This window comes from Trypanosoma equiperdum (genome assembly GCF_001457755.1).
Source record: "Trypanosoma equiperdum strain OVI genome assembly, contig: ctg_249, whole genome shotgun sequence".
Taxonomy (NCBI): domain Eukaryota; phylum Euglenozoa; class Kinetoplastea; order Trypanosomatida; family Trypanosomatidae; genus Trypanosoma; species Trypanosoma equiperdum.
Window position 1 is genome coordinate 76,749 of NW_027124142.1, and position 21,655 is coordinate 98,403.

Consider the following 21,655-nt stretch of genomic DNA (forward strand, 5'->3'; position numbering starts at 1 on the left):
CATTTTTTAAATACATGCGCGTGTTGTTTTTATAGAGGCGGTGTTGCAGTGACCTCCTCTCTTAGATTACATGCGGTGGACTTTGTTCCCCACTCTTTTTTTTCCAGTTCTCACTTTTGGTTAGTTATTGTTTTGTTTTTCATGTTTCTTTTGTGTTTGGGTACCGTGCTTTTAATACAGTGCAAGCCGCTTTTTCTTATGTTTAAACATACTACCCTTTCTATCTCCTCCTTATCTTTTCACACCGGAATGCTGCTGTTAACTCACCTTTCTTGCCGCAGAAAGCGCGTTCCTTTTTTCCTTTTTTCTTTTCTGCGAGAGCATCACGGACTTGTAGAAGAAAGTTATTTAAGGGGAAACACAATCAATAACACGCCAAGCAACAACTGGTGATTAACTCCACACCGTCTGCGGAAGGTTCTAGTGAAACAAAGAAAAGTATAGAGCGGGAAGGCAAAGGGAGAGCGAAAAACAGCCTTAGCAGCCACTTCAAGGAGGCCAGTAGAGCATCGACGGATAGCAGAGGTTTACCTGGGTTGTGGACGCTAATCATATTTAATTGTCGCTCATACAAATTTTCGTAAAGTGCCTAGGCGGTCGTTACGAGGCTAAGGAGAGGATACCTGAAGGTAATATAACACGAGGCAACAAACAATGACGGACTGCATCAAGTGGTACAACGCCGTGCTCCTCGATGAGGTTGTTCCAAAGAAGAACCTGTCAGAGTTCAAACTTCCCGATGCCACCAAGGATCTCGTGTTCATGGCTAAGCTAACGGAAGAGGCGGAGCGGTACGACGAGATGGTACAATGCATGCGCAAGTTGGTGAAGATGAACAGCGAACTTGACACAGAGGAGCGTAACCTGCTCTCGATGGCGTACAAGAACGTTATCGGTTCCCGTCGCAATGCGTGGCGCATCATTACTTCTATTGAGAACCGCGAAAGCACCAAGGAGAAGAGTGACAATATGGAGTTGATCGTCTCACTTCGCCGCGAATTTGAGGCGGAACTAGCGGCGGTTTGCGACGACTTACTGTCACTGCTTGACACGTACCTAATCCCTGCTTCCCAGGGAGGTGAAGCGAAGGTATTCTACCTTAAAATGAAGGGCGACTACCACCGCTACTACGCCGAGATCGCACCGGAAGGTGATCAGCGGCAGCTTGCACTCGACGCCTACGCCAAGGCCACGGAGGTGGCGAACAGTTCACTGGCACCCACACATCCAATTCGCCTCGGCCTTGCACTAAACTTCTCTGTCTTTTACTATGAAATCATGAAGGAACATGAGAAGGGGTTCCACCTCGCACGGCAGGCATACGATGAGGCCGTGACAGAGCTGGAAACGCTTGATGACGAGGCCTACCGTGAGTCAAACCTCATTGTTCGTCTCCTCCGAGACAACCTCAACCTCTGGACTGACGAGCAACCCGTGAACTGAGAAGGGTGGAGACCAGCCGGCGGAAAGCGAGGGATGTACGGAGGCAGCGAGAGCAGGCCATTCGCCTCGTTTCCACTAGCAAGTGTGAAATACAATACACAAGTCCTTTCTTGCGGTAACATGCCGCCAAAGAGGCTTGTATGAAGTGTGTAATAAGTTGCCGATGGAGAAAAATATAATGGGAAGATAGGGAGGGGATAAATTGTGAGTGAAAGGAAATGTTATATATATATATATATATTTATATGATATATATCTATAGGTACACATATGAAAATCTGGGCGAAAATAGCAGAAAAGACGTGTGCCTTCTGGGGCATGATGATTGTCGTGATTCGACTGTAAAGAGATTATTTACGCATTGCAATATTCCCTTTCTCAGCTACTCTGTTTTTGGTGTGCCAACGGGGGAAAAAACAGCTTGAAGGAAGGAGAACGAGTGGATAGAGAAGCTATAACAAGGGAATGAACTGTGAATAAAATGTGAAAGGAAAGGAGCAAAGGTAATTAAATCAATATGCAAACGAAAAACTTCAGACTTCAATCGAAGCGACGGTAGCGGTGTACCCCCCTCTCTTCAAGTGTTGTTGAAGGCCAGAACAGCTGAAACGAAAGCCATACCAGTTATTGTCCAGTTAATCAGGAACGGAAACAATAATAGCAAGAGAGCCCGTCAGTGAAGGTGCCCCCGGTGTTTCACATGCTTGCGTGTGTGCGTGTTCACATGTTCGTGCCATTGTAAAGTTGGAGGGATTGTATAGGTATGGTAGAAAGGAGTGGGATTGTCTTCCCTTCGTCCCCTTGGCGCGAAATCATGTGTATACATACATGCACACGTGCGTACGCCGATTATGTTTGCGTGGAGCTATAGGTCGCCGAGTTGTTGTCGAGGCAAAGACCTTTTCACACGCAATACAGAGATGCGTTGATCACTATTACTTTTGCTCCCCTGTAGTCTTTATCTCTTTGTTGGTAGCCCCTATTGTTTCCTCCGTCATGTGACGTTGGTTCCAATCTTGCTGTTAACCAGCATGTTGAAGGCTGCAACAGAAGTAACTGTATACCGCGGCGCACGAGTTCCCGCCCCGGTCCACGTGCGTTGTGTTTCTTTTGTTGGCCCTTGGATCCTTCCCCATTATTTGAGTGTTTTTTCACCATTGTCCCCTTTCCATTTTACTTTATTTTTGTTATGCATATGTACCACATGTGTTTGTAGGGATCCCTAATCGCCAACACCGGCGTAGCAGACGTCGCGGTTGCACAAGGCGTCCTGTGTAACGCGGGGTGGGGCCCCTAGTGGAAAGGATAACAAAGGAAGGGGACGAAAAGGAAAACCGATCATAGCGCCTGCAGTGGTCACGTGAGGGATGACAATATGGCTGAATGTTGCGGAGAAGCCCAGCGTGGCGAGGGAAATAGCAACCATTCTTTCGGGTGGTAACCAAAGAACTATTCGCAGTCATTCCATCTATAATCCAGTTTTCGAGTTTAATTTTGAGGGGAAGACAATGATATGTACCTCCGTATCGGGGCACCTGATGGAGTCCGACTTTCCACCACAAGCAGCGGGCTGGGCAAGTTTCCCTATCATTGACTTATTCACTTTGGGCACGGTGAAGCGCGTGAGGTCGGATCTTAGTGAGATTCAGAAGAACCTGAGGGAACTTGGAAGGCGTGCCACGACACTTGCCCTGTGGATGGACTGTGATCGTGAGGGGGAAAACATCTGCTTCGAGGTGATTGATGTGGTGCAGAAGGAGCACAGTTCGATTTCTATTTGCCGTGCACATTTCTCTGCGCTTACGAAGCGTGATATACTTGGCGCGATGCGCAATCTCAAAGCCCCAAACAGGGCCCTCTCCGAGGCCGTAGAGGCCCGTCAAGAACTCGATCTTCGCCTCGGGGCGGTTTTCACGCGATTCCAAACCCTGAAGTTTTGCAGCCAGTTCAAAAACTTTCCAAAGGTCCTGAGCTTTGGTCCGTGCCAGTTTCCAACTCTTGGGTTTCTGGTTCAGCGTGGCTGGGAGCAGAAAGGGTTTGTGCCGGAGGATTACTTCACACTCACTCTCCAGCACGGTGATACTTCTTTTAACAGTGTGCGTGGCCCTATATACGACAAGATAGCGGCAGCTGTGGTGCTTCAGCAGATGTTTGATGAGGCGCGCACGAGGCCTGAAGCGGAGGTTGTGGAAGTTATGAAGCGACCCAACAGACGACGTCCGCCTTTCCCGCTTTCAACTGTCATGTTGCAGAAATTGTGTACCGCACACCTGCGCATATCGTCTGATCAGTGCATGACCTGGGCAGAGAGCCTCTATCAAGAAGGGTACATATCGTACCCGCGTACTGAAACCGACTCTTTCTCGTTCACAGACAACGAACTGCTGGATATAGTGGGATCGCAGAGGCGGAACCCGGAAGTTAGTGGGTTTGTGGAAGCGATGCTTGCCGATCCAAACAGAAAATTTCGTCGGCCGCTGAATGGTGGTCATGATGACAAGGCACATCCACCTATCTATCCCACGAAGCCGATGCCCGCTGCCAACGACGGCAGGGCTAAACTGTATAACCTGATTGTGCGCCACTTTTTGGCGTGTACTTCACCCGACGCCGTGGCTTCCACCACTTCCGTCGCCGTTGTGTACGGTGGCGAAAAATTCACAACATCTGGGACAACCATTGATGAAAAGGGTTGGATGGAGGTGTATATCTACGAACGATGGAAGAGCACGACTCTGCCAACCTACAAGCAAGGCGAGCGTTTTCGCCCGACACATGCAGACCTTGAACAGCATCGCACCTCTCCACCCCCCAATTTAACGGAGGCGGACCTTATAACGCTGATGGATAAACATGGTATAGGGACTGATGCGACAATATCACACCACATCAAGACTGTAGTGGAAAGGGAGTACGTAAAGCGTGAGGGTTCTTCGTTAGTTCCCACACATGTTGGCAATGCGCTTGCGTCGGCTTACGAGGTAAATGGACTGGTTAGCCTTCTGCAACCGCAGATGCGGGCTCAGATGGAGCTCGCAATGGCGGATATCGCCGCGGGAAAGGCGACGAGGAGGGACGTTGTTGACGCCGCCGTCCGCCTATACAGGGAAATATTTCAAAAGATGTTGAGTTTAACTGATGCGATGAACAGAGTGCTGCACCTCCATCTCGACCCCGTGTATCAGACTGCCGTGGAGGAGGTTGGAACCTCCAGAGCTCACATTTCGGCTAGTGGGCTGGTGGAGTGCGGGACTTGCGGTAACCCTATGAACTTGATGGAACATGTCCAGAAGGAGCGCAACCCCTGGTTCGTGCGTTGCGATACATGTCAAAAGGAGTATCGTGTCCCGAATGGGCGGCATAACCGCATAGAACGCAGTGGTCACCGTTGTGTGATATGCAAATTTGGCGTGCTAGAGATAACGAACATCGACAAGGGCACATCTCACACGGTGTGCCCCTACTGTTTCACATCGCCTCCACCAGGTGCCGAGATGGAATCGTTGGCAGAGTTTCGTTGTTTTCACTGTGGTGCTGACTGCCCGCTAGCGAAGGGACATGAAACGGTGACAATCACAAACTGTATGTCTTGCAAAAAGAACGGGCTTCGTATTCGCTCCAATAACTCGGGTTTCTTTTTAGCTTGCCGTGGCTTTCCCGTGTGCAACTTTACCATTAAGCTTCCTCCGGCGGAACGAGTGAGTCTCGCTTACGACGCGCGTTGTCCATCGTGTAGCGCCATCATGCTCAAGTTTGACTTCGGTGGATCTCCGGCTGTTCCCGGAGTGCAGGAAGGAGAGAAGGTGTGTGTCTTTTGTGATGCTCGGATGAAAGAGCACATACGGACGAAAGGAAACAATGTGCTCAGGGGGTCTCGTTCCGCACCACAGGAGCGGCAACTTGCACAACAGCAACAACCTCGACCAGCGTACACACTCCCTTCAATAGATGTTAATAGTGGGTTGTTTCAAATACCACCCGGCCTCGCTGATGGTGCCGCTACGCCGTTGTGTCATTGTGGATTGCCTGCCGTGCATCTTGTATCTGGTCAAGCGGCTTCCAGGGGCAGGCGCTTCGTAAAATGTGATGGTTCAAAGTGCCAATTTTTTCAGTGGTTGGACTGACCCCCATCAAAACAAATGCTAAGAGTTCTTTTCCCGCGTGCTGTCTCTTTTATCATAATATTATTCTAGCTCTTGTACCTTTTTTTTTTTCGATAACTAACGACCGTTGGTATATATATATATATATATATTTGCGCCTACTGATTTTCTGCACTTCTACGTGCTTGTGCAAATATCTGTCCGTTTCGTCCACATGTCTGTCATAGTAGTAAAGTTTAGGCGCCCAACGAAGTCGTTCAAGTTTCATCTATTACAGTTTGTTTGTACATTCTCCTATTCCTACTTTCTTTCAGTTTGTTTCTCCGTGAAATCGGAACCTGGTGCCGCTTCTAATACTGACATTATTGCTATTATCACTTCAAAGTTTTTTGTTTTCATACGCAGGATTGTGGTAGTTGAGCGGGAAACATTTTGTTAATTGAAGATGTCTGAAGCCATTGAGGGCGGACCCACATCGGCATGCGGCGGACGCACTGGAAGGGAACAGATTCATCAGGCCAACTCCTTGGTCAGGTGCTCGATCTGTGGTAATGTGGGGCATGACAAAGTGGCTTGCCTAAGCGCAAGGAAGCGTCCACGCACCGAAGAAGAGGAGGAAGCACTCCCATCAGTTTGTAGGAGCTGCGGCTCGTCCAGGCACGCTGAAGCTAGTTGCCCACTGCGGATGAAGTCTATGGAGTGTTTTCAATGTCATCAAAAGGGCCATCTGTTGCCGATGTGCCCGCAGACGCGGTGCTACAACTGTGGTAATTACGGACACAGCTCGCAACGTTGCCTTAGCAGGCCTCTGTGCTATCATTGCTCCTCAACGGGTCACAGGTCAACCGATTGCCCGCTAAGAGAGAAGGGTCGGGTCTGCTATCGGTGTAAAAAACCCGGCCATGACATGGCGGGGTGTTCTTTATCTGCTTTGTGCTTCACGTGTAACGGAGAGGGGCACATGTCGGCACAATGCCCCCAAATATCTTGCAACCGCTGTAACGCCAAGGGGCATGTCGCGGCCCAGTGCCCGCAAGCGTCTGGTAATCGTAGCAACGTAAAAGGGAATGTTGTGGTCGCTTGCTCAAAGTTTCCCAGCGTTGCCAGCGGTGGTAGCATACCTACGGTGGATTGGAAACGAAATTTTCCGACTAGTGCAGCGAGTGGTGATGAAAACGTAGTCAACGACTGGTCACCTGATCGAGAGGAGGACGGCGTAGACGCAACGCCTCATGCTGCCACGGTGGTGTCTGGAAGAAGAGAAATAATACCTCCATTTGTGGCAAGTGGAGCGAAACGTGATGGAAAAGTGGCTGTCATAGTCGACGGTGGCTACTTTGAGCGGCTTCTAAAGGGACATGAATTCCGTGATGAAGAGCAATACAAGCGCTGTGTGGAGGCGTTGCGATATGTCCTTGATTTTATTGGGGAGATTTTTCAAAAGACTAGCGTGGCATTCTGGTTTGATACCGACCCCTCCGCGTTTGCGGATTATGTGGAAAATTCCATGTCATTAATTCATAGGGAGAAGGCGTTCCGCGGAAACAGTCTTCGCAAGAGAGTATTGCTGGATGAAATGAATGGTGGTAGGAAACTGAGCAATGTGGTGGCCCGCCTTGTTGGTCGAATGAAACGTCAAAAGGGTTACACTGGCGACGGTCCGGGTTATGTGTGGGTCCAAACCGGTGTTGATGTTGCCATAGCGACATGTGTCATTGAAACATTCCTGCGTCGCCAATTTGATCAGGTGGTTTTGTTATGTGGCGATTCGGACGTTTATCCCGCAGTGTCCTTCTGCCAGGAGCAGCGGCGCACGCTCCAAACGGCAGATGGCCCCAATCCGGTCCGTGTGTGTGGCACTTCTTCCTCCATCTCGCAACTTTACGGGCAAGACCAAGATCTTTGTGACTTCCTCCCGCAGATTTTACTTGACGCGCCGAGCCACACGGAGGGAAACAGGACAGTGGACTTTCCCACCCATAGTGTCTTTCAGTAGTGATTGTTGTCTGGAGGGACTAGTTTTGAAAATAGCATTGTAGTGTATATATATTTGCCTTTTTGCGTTTTGTCTGCTTGTATGCGTTTGCACGGTCTATGAATGAGTGAGTGAGTGTGTGTGTGGTTGTGTGAGGGTTGCTGTGAAAAAGTGTGTGGAACCATTTCTGTGCAAGTTAAGCAAATTGGAAAACAAAACATGTTCTGCAAGTGAATGCTGGCAACTGAGAAAATTTAATACGGCCATAAGCGAACCTGATTTCTGAACTCGGGGAGAAGGAGTGGGGTGGAAAAAAAAAAAAAGGAACAATCTCGTACCTCTTGTCAGAGTGCATGCACTGATTTACGGGCGACCCCTCCGAAAAGAAGAGAGCGCTAGTTAGATGGTAGGAAAGAGAGGGGTATACATATATATAGATATACATACATATGTGCATATGGGTGCACGTGCTGATGTGCTTGCGGCTGACCCAAGGTGAAAGCATCACTTGGAGTCTAACCGACGCCCCTTTCTTCGAGAAAGATAACCAAGTAAAGTTTGTAAAGTGGTTTTATAAGATGAGAAGAAAAACGGAAAACGTTAGAAATCGTCAAGGACCCCTATGATTCGTTCCCCTCATTGCACATCAGTTGTTGCATGGGCTACTTCCTGTCTTTGCTCTGCGATTACTCGACGCCGCAGCTCTCTTTGTTATTCCCGCCTTGCGTCCCACCGCCTTTTCATTGCTCCCTCTTTTCTCACCTTACGACGTCACACACACACACACACACACACACACACACACGCATATCACATGCGCGCGAATGTGTTTCTTTATATATGTGTAAATTGACTCCTTGCTTGGTGACCTTTTGCATCTCACAAGGCGGTTAAAAACATCGAGGAGCAAGAATTTAGTTGGCAGATGGTCTCCGCAAATAAATCCACAATGCCACTTAGTCAAGGATGTGCAGCCGCGGCTGGTATCCCTCTCGAATATTTTGAGACCCGGGACCACATCAATCACCTTATTTCCCTTGGTATGCCGCGGGTAACGCCACACACCGTTCCCCCAAAGGAGCGTGTTGCGACGCTGCCGGTGCCACCTCAACAGGACCATACGGAGCTTATGTTGACTATTTCAAGTGGCGGATCTCCACAGAAGAGTTACTTTTCCACTACGGAGAGTCATCTTTTAACATGTGGAACACTGACTCCCAAGACAGCCCGCAAAAGACCAGAGATAGACAGCTTTGATATGGAGGGCGCCTTCGCGGCACTCGTTAAACGCCTGGAGAGTCGTGTGGATGAAGAGGACAACAAAGACATGGCATCGTAGTTTCTTTGGGATTGGCGCTCGCGGGGAATGGGGGAAGGTGTTGGCCGTCCCAAACTCCCTTTGAACAGAGACACATGATAACTTTTAATCCCATCAGGAGGACTTTTGGCTGCGGTATTGCCACGTGGGATTGTGCTATCTATTTTGTATCTTTTTTCTTTTTACGGAAGTGCCCCTCGCGCAGTCGGGTTGCGAGCTTTTTAGAATCCGTTTCTTGTATGTATCTCTCCGTCGTGAAAGGGGGAATGCATGACAGTGAGGAGTGTGAGGTTTTTCTTCGTGGGGATGTGAACTCCCGTCATCGGCTCGAGGTGACTGCGGTAATGGCGCAGGGAAGGTGTTGTTCAGCAGTTTGCCCGTGTGTGCTGCAACTCTAACCGGCATATTCTGGATGATGATCCTATTGCCTCTCATGTGTATGTATGTGTGTGGTGTGGTGTGGTGGCCGCTTGTTCAGATTGGTGGACAAAGGCACACGGCTGTGTATATGAAAAAAAAAAACTCCTGTGAAAAGCGATAATAATTGTGATGTGTTTCTAAACTTATTGTTTTCTGTAGGTTCGGTGGATGCTTATTGCCTTAATTGTGCTTGAAGTTTCTGTCCCATGGGAGACTGGGTTGTTTTGATTCCGTTCTTGACGTCAAGTAAGGCAATCAGCAGGACAAGCGACCCGAATGAGCGATGATGAATGCCCGGAGCTTGTGAGTGCAAAGGTTCCCGTAACGATTTTGACAGGGTTTCTTGGCAGCGGAAAGACGACGCTACTACATTATGTGTTGTCCGCCGAGCACAACCTTCGCATTGCTGTTATCGTTAATGAGTTTGAATTCGGCAAAACAATTGAGAAGGGATTGACGTTAAAGAGCTCGCAGAAACCGGACGACGAATGGTTGGAGCTAGACAACGGTTGCATGTGCTGCACTGCGCAGACTCAAACTGTTCAAGCGCTGGAAAAGCTGATGCAACGGAAGGGGACATTCGATTTGGTTCTTGTGGAGACGTCCGGCTTGGCGGATCCCGCTCCTGTTGCTTCAATGTTCTGGCAGGACGAGGCCCTGTGTGGTTCCTTGTACCTCTCTGGCATCGTAACCCTCGTCGATGCGAAGAACATCTGCAAATATCTGAGGGACCCTGACGTGGCTGGAGAGGCCACAAGGCAGATCCTGATGGCGGACCGCATTGTGCTAAACAAATGCGATTTAGCAACTGAGGAGGAGAAGAACGAGGCAGTGGTGTCGGTGAGGCAAATAAATCCTATCGTGCAGGTGCTACCAGCAACTTTTTCTGTGTTGAACAACCTTCGGGAGGTTATTATGCTCAACACCACGCGCCAGGCTATGGAGTTAGATCATCTTCACTCGAGTGGGCCCTCAAGTATCACTGCAATGTCGTTGGAGTTCTTCGAACAGCCCAATTTTCTCGCCGTGAGCGATCGCAGTGATGTTGACATGATTTGCAGGGATATGCTTTACATGGAGCACGATCCGCCCTTTGAAGTTGTTCGATGCAAGGCAGCGCTCTGGATGAGGAAAGGTGACCATTACTCCTTGTTGCAGCTTCAGACGATTGGTGACCTCTTTGACGTAACTCCTATGGAAGGTCAGAGTGTTCCCTTAGGTTGCTCACGAGTGCTTGTTCTTGGGAAGCAGCTGAACGAAAATGTGCTGAGGGGTATTTTCTTGAAATACCTCCGGGGTTGTGCGTAGCGGCTGTGGTAGTTTTTCTTCAGGGTGATGCGCTCCCCGACCGCGTGCGCAGTCTTGAATTGTGTGAAACTTTGCAACGGTTCTTAAAACTGTTTTTGGGCCGTGTGAACGTAGGACCAGCTGTATTCTTAATTCTTTTTTGAAATTTCTCTTCCTTGTTCGTACCTCCGGTGAACTGCTGCTGCCCTCGCCACGACAAATACTACTTGAATAGGAGTTATGGAAGAAAGGTTTCTTAGAACGCGTGCGGAGCGCGAGGAGGTACGTCAGCAAAGGGCTGCGGAACCCTCCAGTAGCTCCGCTGAGAGACTCCACTTTGAGGAGCAGGCGAAGCTTTTTGAGCAGGAAATCACTCAATATGTTAGTAGTGGGAATACCGGTGTCGCACAAGAGAGGCTGAACGTGTTTAAAGCCGTTGTCCAGGAGGTTTCAAGCAGTAGCATCCTGACGGCATACGACATGGCGAAGTCCAACACGACACTGTCACGCCTTCAGGCGCTTATTGATAGCAGCGCTAAGAGCACCCAGGGGCCCCGATCCTTCAAGTTTTCCTCTGCGTCAAAACCTCGCCCCACGCCTGCAGCGGCAGGGGCGGCCACAACGGAGCAACCGACCATTCAGTGCAATGAAGAACCGGAACTTCCTGCAGGTGTTCTGGGTAACGCACGTGACAGAACGCTATGCATTACTCCATCAAAGGCCGTGTTTTTGAGAGGATGTGAAAACTGTTTGATCCTTATTCCCCCCGTTGCGGGCTCTGTTTTTATCTCTGACTGCAGTCAATGCAAGGTTTATGTTGCTTGCCACCAGCTCAGGTTGAAAAACTGCACAGGCTCAGACATGTACGTTTCTTGCGCCTCAACACCCATCATCGAGTGCTGCACTGGGATGCGTTTCGGCCCCTACGGCTGCTGGACGGGCATCCTTCATTCGTCTATAGGAGAACATAGATACAATAGCCATGAGGAGTGGTTGAAGTGCTTGGGTGAAATTGAGGACCTTCAGCGCGCTGGGGAAATGTACAAAACAGTAGATGACTTTCAGTGGCTCAAGAAAACACCCAGCCCGAATTGGTGTGTGCTGGCAGCTGAGCAATGGGAAGTCGTCGCACAACCATTTGTTCAGGAGGATGCTGCTGCGGTATGAAGATACTTACTTGGCGGTTGAATGATGTAACGAGTGATGGCGGGTAATATGAAGGGAGAATGAGCGTGAGGTTTCGCTCTGAACTATTTTACACAAAATCCGCAGTGCATACTTCTTGCTGCTCGTTAGCTTCCAGCAACTGTCTGTATATATATATATATATATATATATATATATGGGTGCATGCGCAGGGGGGCTATTTATTGTTCTTCATCACTCATTTGTCCATCTTAGAAAACATTTAGCATAACTTATTCAAACTATACAACAAATCAGTAAGCAGACGAGAATGAGTCGTAATAGGGATGAGGTGCGTAAACTTTCCCAGAAAGATGGGAACCGCTTCTGCATGAACTGTAGGATGAGGGGGCCTGTGTACGTAGTCCTGGACTTTGGAACCTTTGTTTGTTCAGCGTGTGCATCATTGCACCGAAACAAGCAACATAAAGTAAAAGGTATCACCATGACGGAGTTCACAGACGAGGAGGTGGCGCGGCTGAAGGTATGTGGAAATGACAGGGCTGAAAGTGTGTGGTTACATGGTTTTAAGGGGGAGAGACCCCCGGTTGGGAATGATTTTGCGCTGCAACAATTTTTCTCTCGCGTTTATGTAGCTAAGGAGTTCGCTAGCTCCGCCGAATATGATAAGCTACAAGTCGACTTGCTTAATTTGCGGGGCGGTGGGGGGGCCACTGCGTCTTCGGCGCCCTCAACGGTGTCAGTTACCGCGAAGGGGTCAGCGACAGCCCCACAACCGTCACCAGTTGGGCCACCCGTCGACATTTTTGATGTAATCACTGCCCCACCGCCCCGACAGCAGAATACTAACGCATCGGCCACGGAGGATGACATGTTTTCGGATTTTACTACTGCCCCGCCCCCTGCACAAACTGGCGCAACCAGTGGGGCCATACAATCGGTTCCACTCACTGCCGCTGATCTGTTTGCTTCCGTTCCTCAACCTACCCCGCAGGCCAACGTACCATTTCCCGGCATGTCGGGCACTGCCGGTGGACAATTCCCTCCAGGAATGGCGTTGGGTGGAGTTGGAGGTGCTGGAATTCCCCAAGTACCGCAAGTGCATCCACAGTACATGTCCTTTCCCCCCAATTTTGCCACCCCGAACTGCGGTGGTATGCCGGATGCCCCATTTGCTTCGATTCCTGGCGCTGGACCTTTCCAATCGTACGGGCCCCGCGGGGCGATGCCGGCGCATATGGAGAGTAATGAGGGCTTCCACCCAGCGGCATCAAGTAATCAGTTCCCAAACCTCGCTCCCGCTCACACCACGTTGACCAGCAGTCAGAACGATGCTTTTGCTTCTCTAAATCCTTTTGGTAAGAAGCACTAAGTGTTGGTGTCCGGCACATTTTTCTACACCAAGTGAAACATTAATTTGTGCTTCTCAATTTTCCGTTTCTTTTGCTTTTGAGATTTCCCCTCTCCTTCCCACACCACCCCCAAACATGCACCAGAAGGCTGTACACCTCGGTGTTTAACTTTTTCTGGCCTGTTAACAACTACCACGTCTCATTCCCCCTTTGGATTTCGCCGTTCATGGTTTCCATAACCGGTGTGGCGACTGCGTCAACTTAACGTGCCACTTTATTGTTTGCTCGTTTTCACTGTTTTTGCTTTGTCCGTTTCCACTCCAGATGAATAGACACAATCACGGTGAAACAAAGGAAAATCAACAGTACTATCATAATGACCAAAGTTTGGATGCCGTGGGCCTACCAGGCGCTCCTTGCCTATGCTCATTCTGGCGCAGCACACGGCCAGGCGAATTTATGGTTAAAGGGCCAAACATCGACTCCGTTGCAGAGAATTTGTGACCCTGTCCCTAACCTTCTTATCTCGCAGTCGTCTCAAGGCGGCCAGAGAGCCCTTTGGCTTCTCCACAGACCCGAAAGTGTGTTGGGGCTCGTGGTAAGTCCACAGTGGCAGGGTGAAAGCGGGGACCACGAGCTGTGCGATGCCTCAGTAGTTAGTAAACGCAAAATAGTGAGAGTTATGAAACATCTTCACTCTCTTCCGTTCCGTGTGGCAGGCAGCTCACCGCTTCGTCCCCCGATGGTGGTTCATAAAAATCATTTGGTGGGGTGGCGCATTGATGGGAAAGCTGCACCGTTGTATGCACACACCCTAGATCAATTGGCGAAACTGAAACCGACACAGTTTAAAACTATAGAACCTAAGAATGCCTTCATTTGCAGGACATACTACGAATGGGATAACTGGAAAGAGGTGTCGATGGAGCCTGGCTGGACCTGGCATCATGTGGACGAGGAGATCGCAAATAACATTTTAGATGGTACTCTGACATTTGATGGGCTGCGGGCCACAGCCACCGACACACCATAGAAATTTATTCCACCATCGCCACCTTTTAGATGTGCGTACGCGTGGAGCAATACTTTAGAAGCACAAATTAAAGATGAAAGTGATTTCCATAATGGTGAAGCCATGAAAATGCACCGATTTGTTCCCATAGAAGCACCGCGAGAAGTAAAGGATTTTAAAGGAACGACAACAAAGAAAAAGAAACCTCCACTTGAGCGATGCCAAGTTAGAGAAGTTTCCCCCATAGAATATGATAACGGCGGGAACTGCCACCACCAGGTAGTTTTTCCTTGGTATACTTTATTTTGAAACGCACCGTACATACATATATACATGTAATAAAATAAAAAAAGAGGGGTTCGGGTCTTTTTTTGGTTCAATTTACTCTGTCGTTTCTCCAGCCTGTGCGCCTTACACTTATGAGCGTGGGTTTTCCATCTCATGTTTCTCTCCTTTGTTACACGTGAAGACAAGAGGAGAACTGAGCCGCTCCGGCCGTCGAGAGGTGCCAACTAATGCGCATTTCTGAGCGAGCCTTCATGGATATCGCCATCGGGACCAAAGCACCGCGGAGGATCGTCTTTAAACTCTTTCCGCGGAAGTGCCCATCAGCTGTGAAGAACTTTATTGAACTCTGTAGTGGAAATGTCTCGACGGACACATATGAATCGGGGAACAGGGATAAACTGATATCGGAGAGCGCCCTTCCGCAGCTCACGTACAAAAACTCCACTTTCCACCGTGTGGAGAAGGGGTATTTAATTCAGGGAGGTGATATTGTAACGGGGCGAGGGACGGAACAGCTTTCTATCTATGGTGGTACTTTCAGCGCCCCGGAGGAGGTGAGGGCCTCTGTCTTCGACAAACCCGGTCTGGTCGGCACGGCTTCCAGCTCGCCGAACGCGCACGGCTCGCAGTTTTTCATTTTGACTGCGAAGGAAGCCAATCACTTGAACGGGACGTGCATATGTTTCGGCCAGGTCGCTGATGGGCTTGATGTTGTTCAAGAGATTGAACAGGTTCCTATTGACCCATCAGGGTTTCCGTCCCTTAAGGTGTCTATTGTGGATTGTGGGGTATTGGAATGATTATCGCGGTTTGTGTGCAACAGTTGAGTAATTGAGATAATATATTTTTTTCTCGCAGTGAAGATCGTCGGGGGAACACACATACAGATGCTCTAATAAAAGGAAGAGGGATGAGTCTATGCTTTTCTCCCACCCCTCTAAGGGAAAGAAAGAGAAAAGAGCGAAAGGCAAAAGCGAAGGCGTTTGTGTGCTACTTCATCTGGACTTGTTCCTCTACTTCTTTCGTTGTGAATTTTCTTGTGATACTCGCCCCAGCAGCTGGTACTTGTGCTCAAGTGCAGCAATACTTTTTCCCTCTTATCACTTCTTTCCTCACTCAACTTATTCCTCCTTCGCTGCGTTTCCGCGCCATCTATTTCTATATATATATATTTTTTGCACCGTCTACGGGCCATTGCTTGTTCCTTCCCTTTAGCGGGTCTCTTTGATATCATTACCCCCAAGAGCACCATGAACGAATTAAAGAACCCGATGCGGTACTCCCCAGGAGTGCTTGTGGGTAACTGGTATGAGGACATGCGGGTAGCCGAGGACAAAATAAAATCCTACAGAAGTAAAATGGGTCATGATGCTGACATCCTTGGTTCACAACGTTTAGAGGAGTCTTGTGTGGATGCTGATACACATTCGATGACAATGGGAGACGTGATCATGCTTGGGAAGCCATTACGTCTGCTTAACGTCGCAACGGAGGCGGTATTGGCTGTAGACACGGCGTGGACACATCCACAGCGGCTGCCTCACCAATTTTTGCTTACCGCTACCGGCAATACCGCGCCTCGACAGCGAGTTGAATGGGTCTTGATGCGGGCGGAAGATGAGAACAATGTCGGCTACACGAAGCAGCTAAAGGAGGAGAATGTGCTGCATTACGGTCAGCACATACGTATCGCGAATGAAGCCGCTCATTCTGAAGGGTTTTTATATCTTCACTCAAGTATTCGTGATGTAGGCCAGTCAGGCGCTCAGCTCGCAGTAGCGTCATTGGGAACGAGCAAAGACAACATATTTGTTGTTGCGAAACCGGGTGAGAAACGCGATGACATCCGCTATGGTGCCCCCGTACGCGTTGGTGATCGGTTCGTTCTTTACCATGCAGCAACGAACCAACCGCTGCGGTGCATTAAAAAACTGCAAAGGACGTCCTTCGGATTTGAGTATGGGATGGACTGCTCTTTTGCCGGTGACAACCACTCAAGGTCTGTGGCTGCCGTAACAACCGAGCCCACAAATCTTTTTGTTGTTGTCGCAGCCAACTACGGTGTGACCAACACCATGTCGGTATCATCGCTGCGAAACCTCACCGGACGCGGTAATGTGGGAGTTTTGTCAGAGAGCTACGAAGTGGACTTGTCCGCGATCATTTCCCTCATCCGGGAGGGTGTGTTGTACTTTGGTGGTCGTTTGGGGTTTAGGTTGCTATCAAAGGTGTTGGGTGTTGCCTGCAACGAGCAGTGCGTGACTCCAGTCCGGCGCCAAGATATTTTCCATGGCATTAGCCTCATGGGAGTTACCATTCACCCGGGCGAACTTGATGTTATCTTCAAGAAATTGGACCGTGTTGGCAATGGTTTTGTTGTTGCGCAGGAATTCCTTCGGGAGCTTCGCTGCGAGTTGCCGCAGAGCCGGTTGCAAGGTGTTATATCGGCCTTCCAGCAGCTTGTTATTGAGGGAGGAGGGTCTGTCGACTACAAAGACATGTTGAACCTCTTCGTGTTTAACGCCTGTTTTCACCCCGATGTAGAGGAGGGCATTGCCAGTCGGGAAGAGATTATTTTTGACTTTATTAACTGCTGGCCGAACATGAACAGTACCTCGTCTGTAACAACTGATATGTTTGTCGCATACTACACCGACGTATCCCCGGCAATCGAGAGCGACGAACGTTTCTTCAAGATGTTGAAACGGTGCTGGAAAATTCCCGAGACGGACGCGTACAAAAGTATGAAGCCCTGTCGTTCTGTAACCGTGTTTCGGTCAGACAATACAAGCAGCATTATATATCTCCCAGACTCCTCGGTGTTGAATATCAAAGATTTGTCGAGCGTCCGACGGTTTCTCACACAGTGTGGAGTGAAAGACATCAAGGACATTAGATTAAATATGTAAATTTATCTTTTCTTCTTTCGTCACGCAACAATTTCATTTTGTCTCTGGGCTGATACCCGAGGGGAAGGGGTGGGGGGCGGAGGTGTTTGGCGAATAATGTACGTGTAGAATCTTCGCCTCACCTATCTGCCACTTCTCTTTCATTTATTTTCTGGGGCGTTGCTCCGTAACAAACGAAGAAGAGCAAATAAACCGTGGTGCCAGTGGTAGTGAAGAGGTAATACTTGTGATGATTTCTGTGGCCGTGCGGCACGCGCTACCTTGTTTTCCGGGTTGCTCATTCTTACTTTCTTCCTACGTCCGTTTAGGATAAGGAGGTAGATGTGCTTGACAATGAGTTCGGGGTTGACTTTATCCGTCACCTCCTACTTCAGTCTTCCTTCAGAGTTCCTATGTCTATGTATACAACTAACTTAGCTGTGCGCACCTTTCAATATCTCTTCTGCGCGCCACGTTATCGTCCCTCTCCTTCCTTTATTTTTCTCTTCTCTTCTTCCCCTCATGCTGCGGTTTGGCTATTGCCTCAGGCGCTGGTGTCAGCCACCTGAGGCGGCACTTGTGTAAAAGGCAAAGTAAGACAAAAGTTGAGGTTTTGTATACCGCGAAGCTTGTGCATTGATATGGAGGTTTTGTGTAATGGTAGACAATGCGTGATCGAATTCCATGGTTCTGTGGTGACGTGCACGCCCAAAGACGACGAAAATAGGGAGGCTGAACCTGATGTCTTCACGATAACCGAAATTACGCAGCTCCTGCGCTCTCGGAGGGATAGTTGCGCAGCCAAGGTTATTGTGGGTTCAAGGACTTTTGTCATGCGGTTCGTAAACGCACGGGAGCGAGAGCAGTTTGTCAAGAATGTGCGGCTTGTGGATGGGACCGAGGGTAGCAATGTGCAATGGGTGACATCTGCCATTTGTGACGCCGCTGTCGACACAGGTGTTTTGTCTGAAGAAGATTTGGACCTTATAATGAAGGAGGAGTGCCCACGAGGTGTTGTCACTGCCTTCGATGCAATTGGCTCACTTGTCGACCCCGTAACCTTCAAGCTCCGCCCCATTACGGAGCAACTCACCAACGACATATTCCGCCAAATACCTGTCCTTGCCAAGATTTTTGGCCGGCATGTGACCGATGAGGAGACGATGGTGCGCTTTTGGGAGGCCGTTGTAAGAAAGTATTTTTGCTTTTCTCGGACATTCTTGGAGGAAGAGATACGGGCGCTTGATGATGAAGGGTGTAGTGGTGCGACTGAACCGGGATCCAACAGTGAGGAAGATGCATTACAGAACATCAACGTAGCATCAGAACGGGCACTGCCAAAGTTCAGTTCACACCTCCGTCACAACACGGTCCCTGTGGGGGAAGCACCTTGTGAACAACGTCAGCCGCCTCATGCACATTTTTTCCGTGGGCGTCCGTCGTCTGCAAGTTCTTCCAGACGCTGGCAATGCACTGTGCAGCCCTGTCAGGCATATGCGGGGGTGCAGTGTCCGCCTTCTGTTTCGCGGGAGTTACCCAAAAGCACAAGCAGGGACGTTCTTGAGGTGTTGAAAAAGTTCTGGGGAGGCGACACAAAGCACCGTAAGGCGCTGCGCTCAAAACTGGAGGGATTGAAAAAGGTTGCTAGTAACAATGTGCTGCAACGCAGTTGTTTGGATCGGACAACAAAGTTCCTTGACGAAATAGACGCTGAGCATGGGGGAGCTACGCCTGCCAAGTAGCAGAGTGTATTCTGCCAATGGTGTCCTTCGAGTCTTTCCTCTAAATTCTTCAATGATCAACAAAAAAGAGGGAACGCGTTAGGTGTTTCAATGAATGCAACCGCTCCTTTTTGTGGCTTGTGTTGGGGTGTCTTGGGAGGTGACTTTGACGCATGCGCTCCCGCTGTCGGTGTGTTGTGCGCTGGAGCCTAGTGGGTACGTTTCTTTCATTTGTTGGGATGACTCGTCTGGGCTGCGTTCGGTGTAACCGCCTGATGCAGTGCGCATGTGTGGTTAATAACCTTGCTTCACGGCCGGCCGCATATGTGTGTGACTGAGTAATACATGTGTTTTTGGTAGGTGGTTCTTATTTCTCGACATTCGTTTTGTGGTAAACTTGCTCATATCTTTTGCACCTCCTGCTCCACTCTTCCCACCGACGACAGTTCGCTTCATTTCCGCATTTGCTGGACACGCCCCCGTGCAAGTTAAGGACGAGCCCATAGGCGCAAGACAGGGACTGAAGGAATAAGCACAAGAAGAAGCGGGGCCGATGGACATTCTGCAGAACATTGCACTCATCTTTCTTTGGCCCTATGGCATTATTAGCTGTTGCATGTGTTTTTACGTCTTCTTTTCCTCGGGTGAGGGGATTCATTGGTTCACTACATTTCGTAATTGCTTCGTCATACTGGGAGCAGTAGTTGCCACCGCCGCTTTACCGTTCTTCCGCGTCCCATCTCTCAGCTTGTTCATCGCGTTTAGTGTTTGGTCTGTCTATGCCGCACTGGTGGCGGCACACTACTGGCGATTTAGGTTATGGAGGCGTCACCTCATCCCCGTAAATATGCCTCTTGTGGTAATGTTTCTGTGGGAAGCGTACAGGGTTGCAGAACAAATGTGGAACTAACTGTGGTAACTGAGGTGCCTACCCCAACGAGAGTTGTGGTGACGGGTTTTTCTTCTTTTACCGTTTCCCTTTTTCGTCTGGTTCCTCCGCTGTTTATTCACATATTCTTATGTTCGTTTTTCATTCCCTTCTATCAGTTCTCGTAATCATTGTTAAGGTAACACAGCTTAATCCAACTTGCGGCGACCCCTAACGATGCTGCTTTGGTTGGGGCCGCATGTTATTGACAAATAGACGCGCATGCGGTCACACATTTTTCTTTCAGATGGCAGTGTTTTGTCACCTTTACGCGTCCTTTTTTTTTCCTGTGAACCTTTTCCTTCACCCCCTCGCGATAGGTTTGCACTCGTCCCTTGCTAGCGCACGCGTTCCTCCCGGGTAAAATAACAACTTGCCAATCATTCGAAGGAAAAGACAGCCGAAGTTTAGCAGATTTCACCCGGCCAAAACTTGATATAGAAAGTGTCTGAAGAGTCGAAATAAAGCAAAATAAAAAGAAGAATCCAAGATGAGCGAGGCACGCCAGATTCAGAGTATGATTGACTTTATTGAGCGCGAAGCGCAGGAAAAGGCGGATGAGCTCAACTCAGCTGCTCAAGAAGAATATGACGTGGAGAAAATGCGCCTAGTGGAGGCGGAGAAAGTGAAGGTGCGTGCCAATAATGAGCAAAAGTTAAAACAGGTGGATGTCGGTCGGCGCGTGGCGCGGGCGAACTTCTCCAAGGCACAACGGCTGCGCATCATGGAGGCCCAGTCTAATATTGTGGAACAACTAAAGGAGAATATCAAGACGAAGCTGATGGCTTTTGTGAAGAACACTGACAGCTACAAAAAGCTCCTAGTCTCCATCCTGCATGAAGCTCTCTCTGCCGTGCGCACGGACGCCATCGTTTACACTTGCAAGAATGATGAGCCAATTGTTACCGGCATGCTCAGTGAACTCGAGCAGTGGTACCTCAAAACAGTGGGAACACGAGTGAGCATCCGTATGGGTAAAGAATATCTTAACGCAGAGGAGGCACTGGGCGGCGTCGTCGTTAAGTCCCACGACGGCCACATCGTGTGCAACTGGACGCTGTCCAGCAGAATGAGGAACTGCGTCAATGATCAGCTTCCCACGATACGATACTACCTCTTCAATCCAGAGTCATCTGTCTGAAGGAAATGAAAAAGAGCAAGAAAAAACGACGCCATTTTTTCTAAATGGACATTATTGTTCTCTCTCTTTTTCTTCCCCCTCATTCTTCTTTCTGTTTGTATGTTTTGTTGCTGTTGTTCTGTAATGCTGTGGCGGCCGTGGTGCCGTGTCGGCGTCGCTGCCTCCAGAGGGTATAACATTGACGGCTGGGCGGAGGTGAAGAGGCGAAGAGGGGGCGAAGCTCCTTCTTCCGTATTTTACCGCAAGGGGCATAAGACAAGTTGGCCAGATGTGTCACGGCACACGTGCGCGGGTGTGCACACATGCGTATAGGAAGGAACGGAAATGCTTGAAGGAGAAACACATACACTGACGGTGTGGGGGATGTGATATGGGAGATAAAAGAAATTTGCTTCTTCCCTTTTTGCCGTGTTACCAAGTGATGGACAGGCACCCCGAGGGCGGGATGGAGGGCGTCGTTCATCTCCGATTTTCGTGTCCACACTTTTTGTTTGTTCATTTTCACCTTTACACTGATACACACATATATATATATATACATATATATGTATTTATTTATTTGTAAATGCATACATCTACGTACTCTCTCCCCTATTTCATTCTCTCAACACCTTGCCGTTCGTCACACGAATA

The 21,655-nt window shown here is 49.1% G+C and overlaps 14 protein-coding genes across 14 annotated transcripts; 13 read left to right on the forward strand and 1 right to left on the reverse strand.

The window, feature by feature from the left end:
- Positions 1–654: 654 nt before the first annotated feature.
- TEOVI_000089200 (14-3-3 protein 1) lies at positions 655–1,443 on the forward strand (the record flags this gene model as incomplete). The annotated part of the gene is made up of 1 exon (XM_067224213.1): positions 655–1,443. The coding sequence occupies one exon, from the start codon at positions 655–657 to the stop codon at positions 1,441–1,443; it is 789 nt and encodes a 262-aa protein (XP_067080314.1).
- A 1,367-nt stretch (positions 1,444–2,810) lies between these two features.
- On the forward strand, positions 2,811–5,567 carry TEOVI_000089300 (DNA topoisomerase III, putative; the record flags this gene model as incomplete). The annotated part of the gene is made up of 1 exon (XM_067224214.1): positions 2,811–5,567. The coding sequence occupies one exon, from the start codon at positions 2,811–2,813 to the stop codon at positions 5,565–5,567; it is 2,757 nt and encodes a 918-aa protein (XP_067080315.1).
- Positions 5,568–5,991: 424 nt separating this feature from the next.
- Positions 5,992–7,542, forward strand: TEOVI_000089400 (nucleic acid binding protein, putative; the record flags this gene model as incomplete). Its single annotated transcript, XM_067224215.1, has 1 exon — positions 5,992–7,542. One exon carries the CDS (start codon positions 5,992–5,994, stop codon positions 7,540–7,542), a length of 1,551 nt encoding a protein of 516 aa, XP_067080316.1.
- A 904-nt stretch (positions 7,543–8,446) lies between these two features.
- On the forward strand, positions 8,447–8,860 carry TEOVI_000089500 (uncharacterized protein; the record flags this gene model as incomplete). Its single annotated transcript, XM_067224216.1, has 1 exon — positions 8,447–8,860. One exon carries the CDS (start codon positions 8,447–8,449, stop codon positions 8,858–8,860), a length of 414 nt encoding a protein of 137 aa, XP_067080317.1.
- A 675-nt stretch (positions 8,861–9,535) lies between these two features.
- TEOVI_000089600 (CobW/HypB/UreG, nucleotide-binding domain containing protein, putative) lies at positions 9,536–10,567 on the forward strand (the record flags this gene model as incomplete). The annotated part of the gene is made up of 1 exon (XM_067224217.1): positions 9,536–10,567. The coding sequence occupies one exon, from the start codon at positions 9,536–9,538 to the stop codon at positions 10,565–10,567; it is 1,032 nt and encodes a 343-aa protein (XP_067080318.1).
- A 219-nt stretch (positions 10,568–10,786) lies between these two features.
- TEOVI_000089700 (tubulin binding cofactor c, putative) lies at positions 10,787–11,713 on the forward strand (the record flags this gene model as incomplete). The annotated part of the gene is made up of 1 exon (XM_067224218.1): positions 10,787–11,713. The coding sequence occupies one exon, from the start codon at positions 10,787–10,789 to the stop codon at positions 11,711–11,713; it is 927 nt and encodes a 308-aa protein (XP_067080319.1).
- A 289-nt stretch (positions 11,714–12,002) lies between these two features.
- On the forward strand, positions 12,003–13,064 carry TEOVI_000089800 (ADP-ribosylation factor GTPase activating protein, putative; the record flags this gene model as incomplete). Its single annotated transcript, XM_067224219.1, has 1 exon — positions 12,003–13,064. One exon carries the CDS (start codon positions 12,003–12,005, stop codon positions 13,062–13,064), a length of 1,062 nt encoding a protein of 353 aa, XP_067080320.1.
- Positions 13,065–13,420: 356 nt separating this feature from the next.
- TEOVI_000089900 (uncharacterized protein) lies at positions 13,421–14,077 on the forward strand (the record flags this gene model as incomplete). Its single annotated transcript, XM_067224220.1, has 1 exon — positions 13,421–14,077. One exon carries the CDS (start codon positions 13,421–13,423, stop codon positions 14,075–14,077), a length of 657 nt encoding a protein of 218 aa, XP_067080321.1.
- A 494-nt stretch (positions 14,078–14,571) lies between these two features.
- On the forward strand, positions 14,572–15,144 carry TEOVI_000090000 (cyclophilin type peptidyl-prolyl cis-trans isomerase, putative; the record flags this gene model as incomplete). The annotated part of the gene is made up of 1 exon (XM_067224221.1): positions 14,572–15,144. The coding sequence occupies one exon, from the start codon at positions 14,572–14,574 to the stop codon at positions 15,142–15,144; it is 573 nt and encodes a 190-aa protein (XP_067080322.1).
- Positions 15,145–15,594: 450 nt separating this feature from the next.
- On the forward strand, positions 15,595–17,253 carry TEOVI_000090100 (uncharacterized protein; the record flags this gene model as incomplete). Its single annotated transcript, XM_067224222.1, has 1 exon — positions 15,595–17,253. One exon carries the CDS (start codon positions 15,595–15,597, stop codon positions 17,251–17,253), a length of 1,659 nt encoding a protein of 552 aa, XP_067080323.1.
- A 620-nt stretch (positions 17,254–17,873) lies between these two features.
- On the forward strand, positions 17,874–18,974 carry TEOVI_000090200 (TFIIH basal transcription factor subunit; the record flags this gene model as incomplete). The annotated part of the gene is made up of 1 exon (XM_067224223.1): positions 17,874–18,974. The coding sequence occupies one exon, from the start codon at positions 17,874–17,876 to the stop codon at positions 18,972–18,974; it is 1,101 nt and encodes a 366-aa protein (XP_067080324.1).
- Positions 18,975–19,506: 532 nt separating this feature from the next.
- Positions 19,507–19,863, forward strand: TEOVI_000090300 (uncharacterized protein; the record flags this gene model as incomplete). The annotated part of the gene is made up of 1 exon (XM_067224224.1): positions 19,507–19,863. The coding sequence occupies one exon, from the start codon at positions 19,507–19,509 to the stop codon at positions 19,861–19,863; it is 357 nt and encodes a 118-aa protein (XP_067080325.1).
- Positions 19,864–20,371: 508 nt separating this feature from the next.
- TEOVI_000090400 (ATP synthase, putative) lies at positions 20,372–21,022 on the forward strand (the record flags this gene model as incomplete). Its single annotated transcript, XM_067224225.1, has 1 exon — positions 20,372–21,022. The coding sequence occupies one exon, from the start codon at positions 20,372–20,374 to the stop codon at positions 21,020–21,022; it is 651 nt and encodes a 216-aa protein (XP_067080326.1).
- A 79-nt stretch (positions 21,023–21,101) lies between these two features.
- On the reverse strand, positions 21,102–21,593 carry TEOVI_000090500 (uncharacterized protein; the record flags this gene model as incomplete). The annotated part of the gene is made up of 1 exon (XM_067224226.1): positions 21,102–21,593. The coding sequence occupies one exon, from the start codon at positions 21,591–21,593 to the stop codon at positions 21,102–21,104; it is 492 nt and encodes a 163-aa protein (XP_067080327.1).
- Between the last annotated feature and the right edge of the window lie 62 nt (positions 21,594–21,655).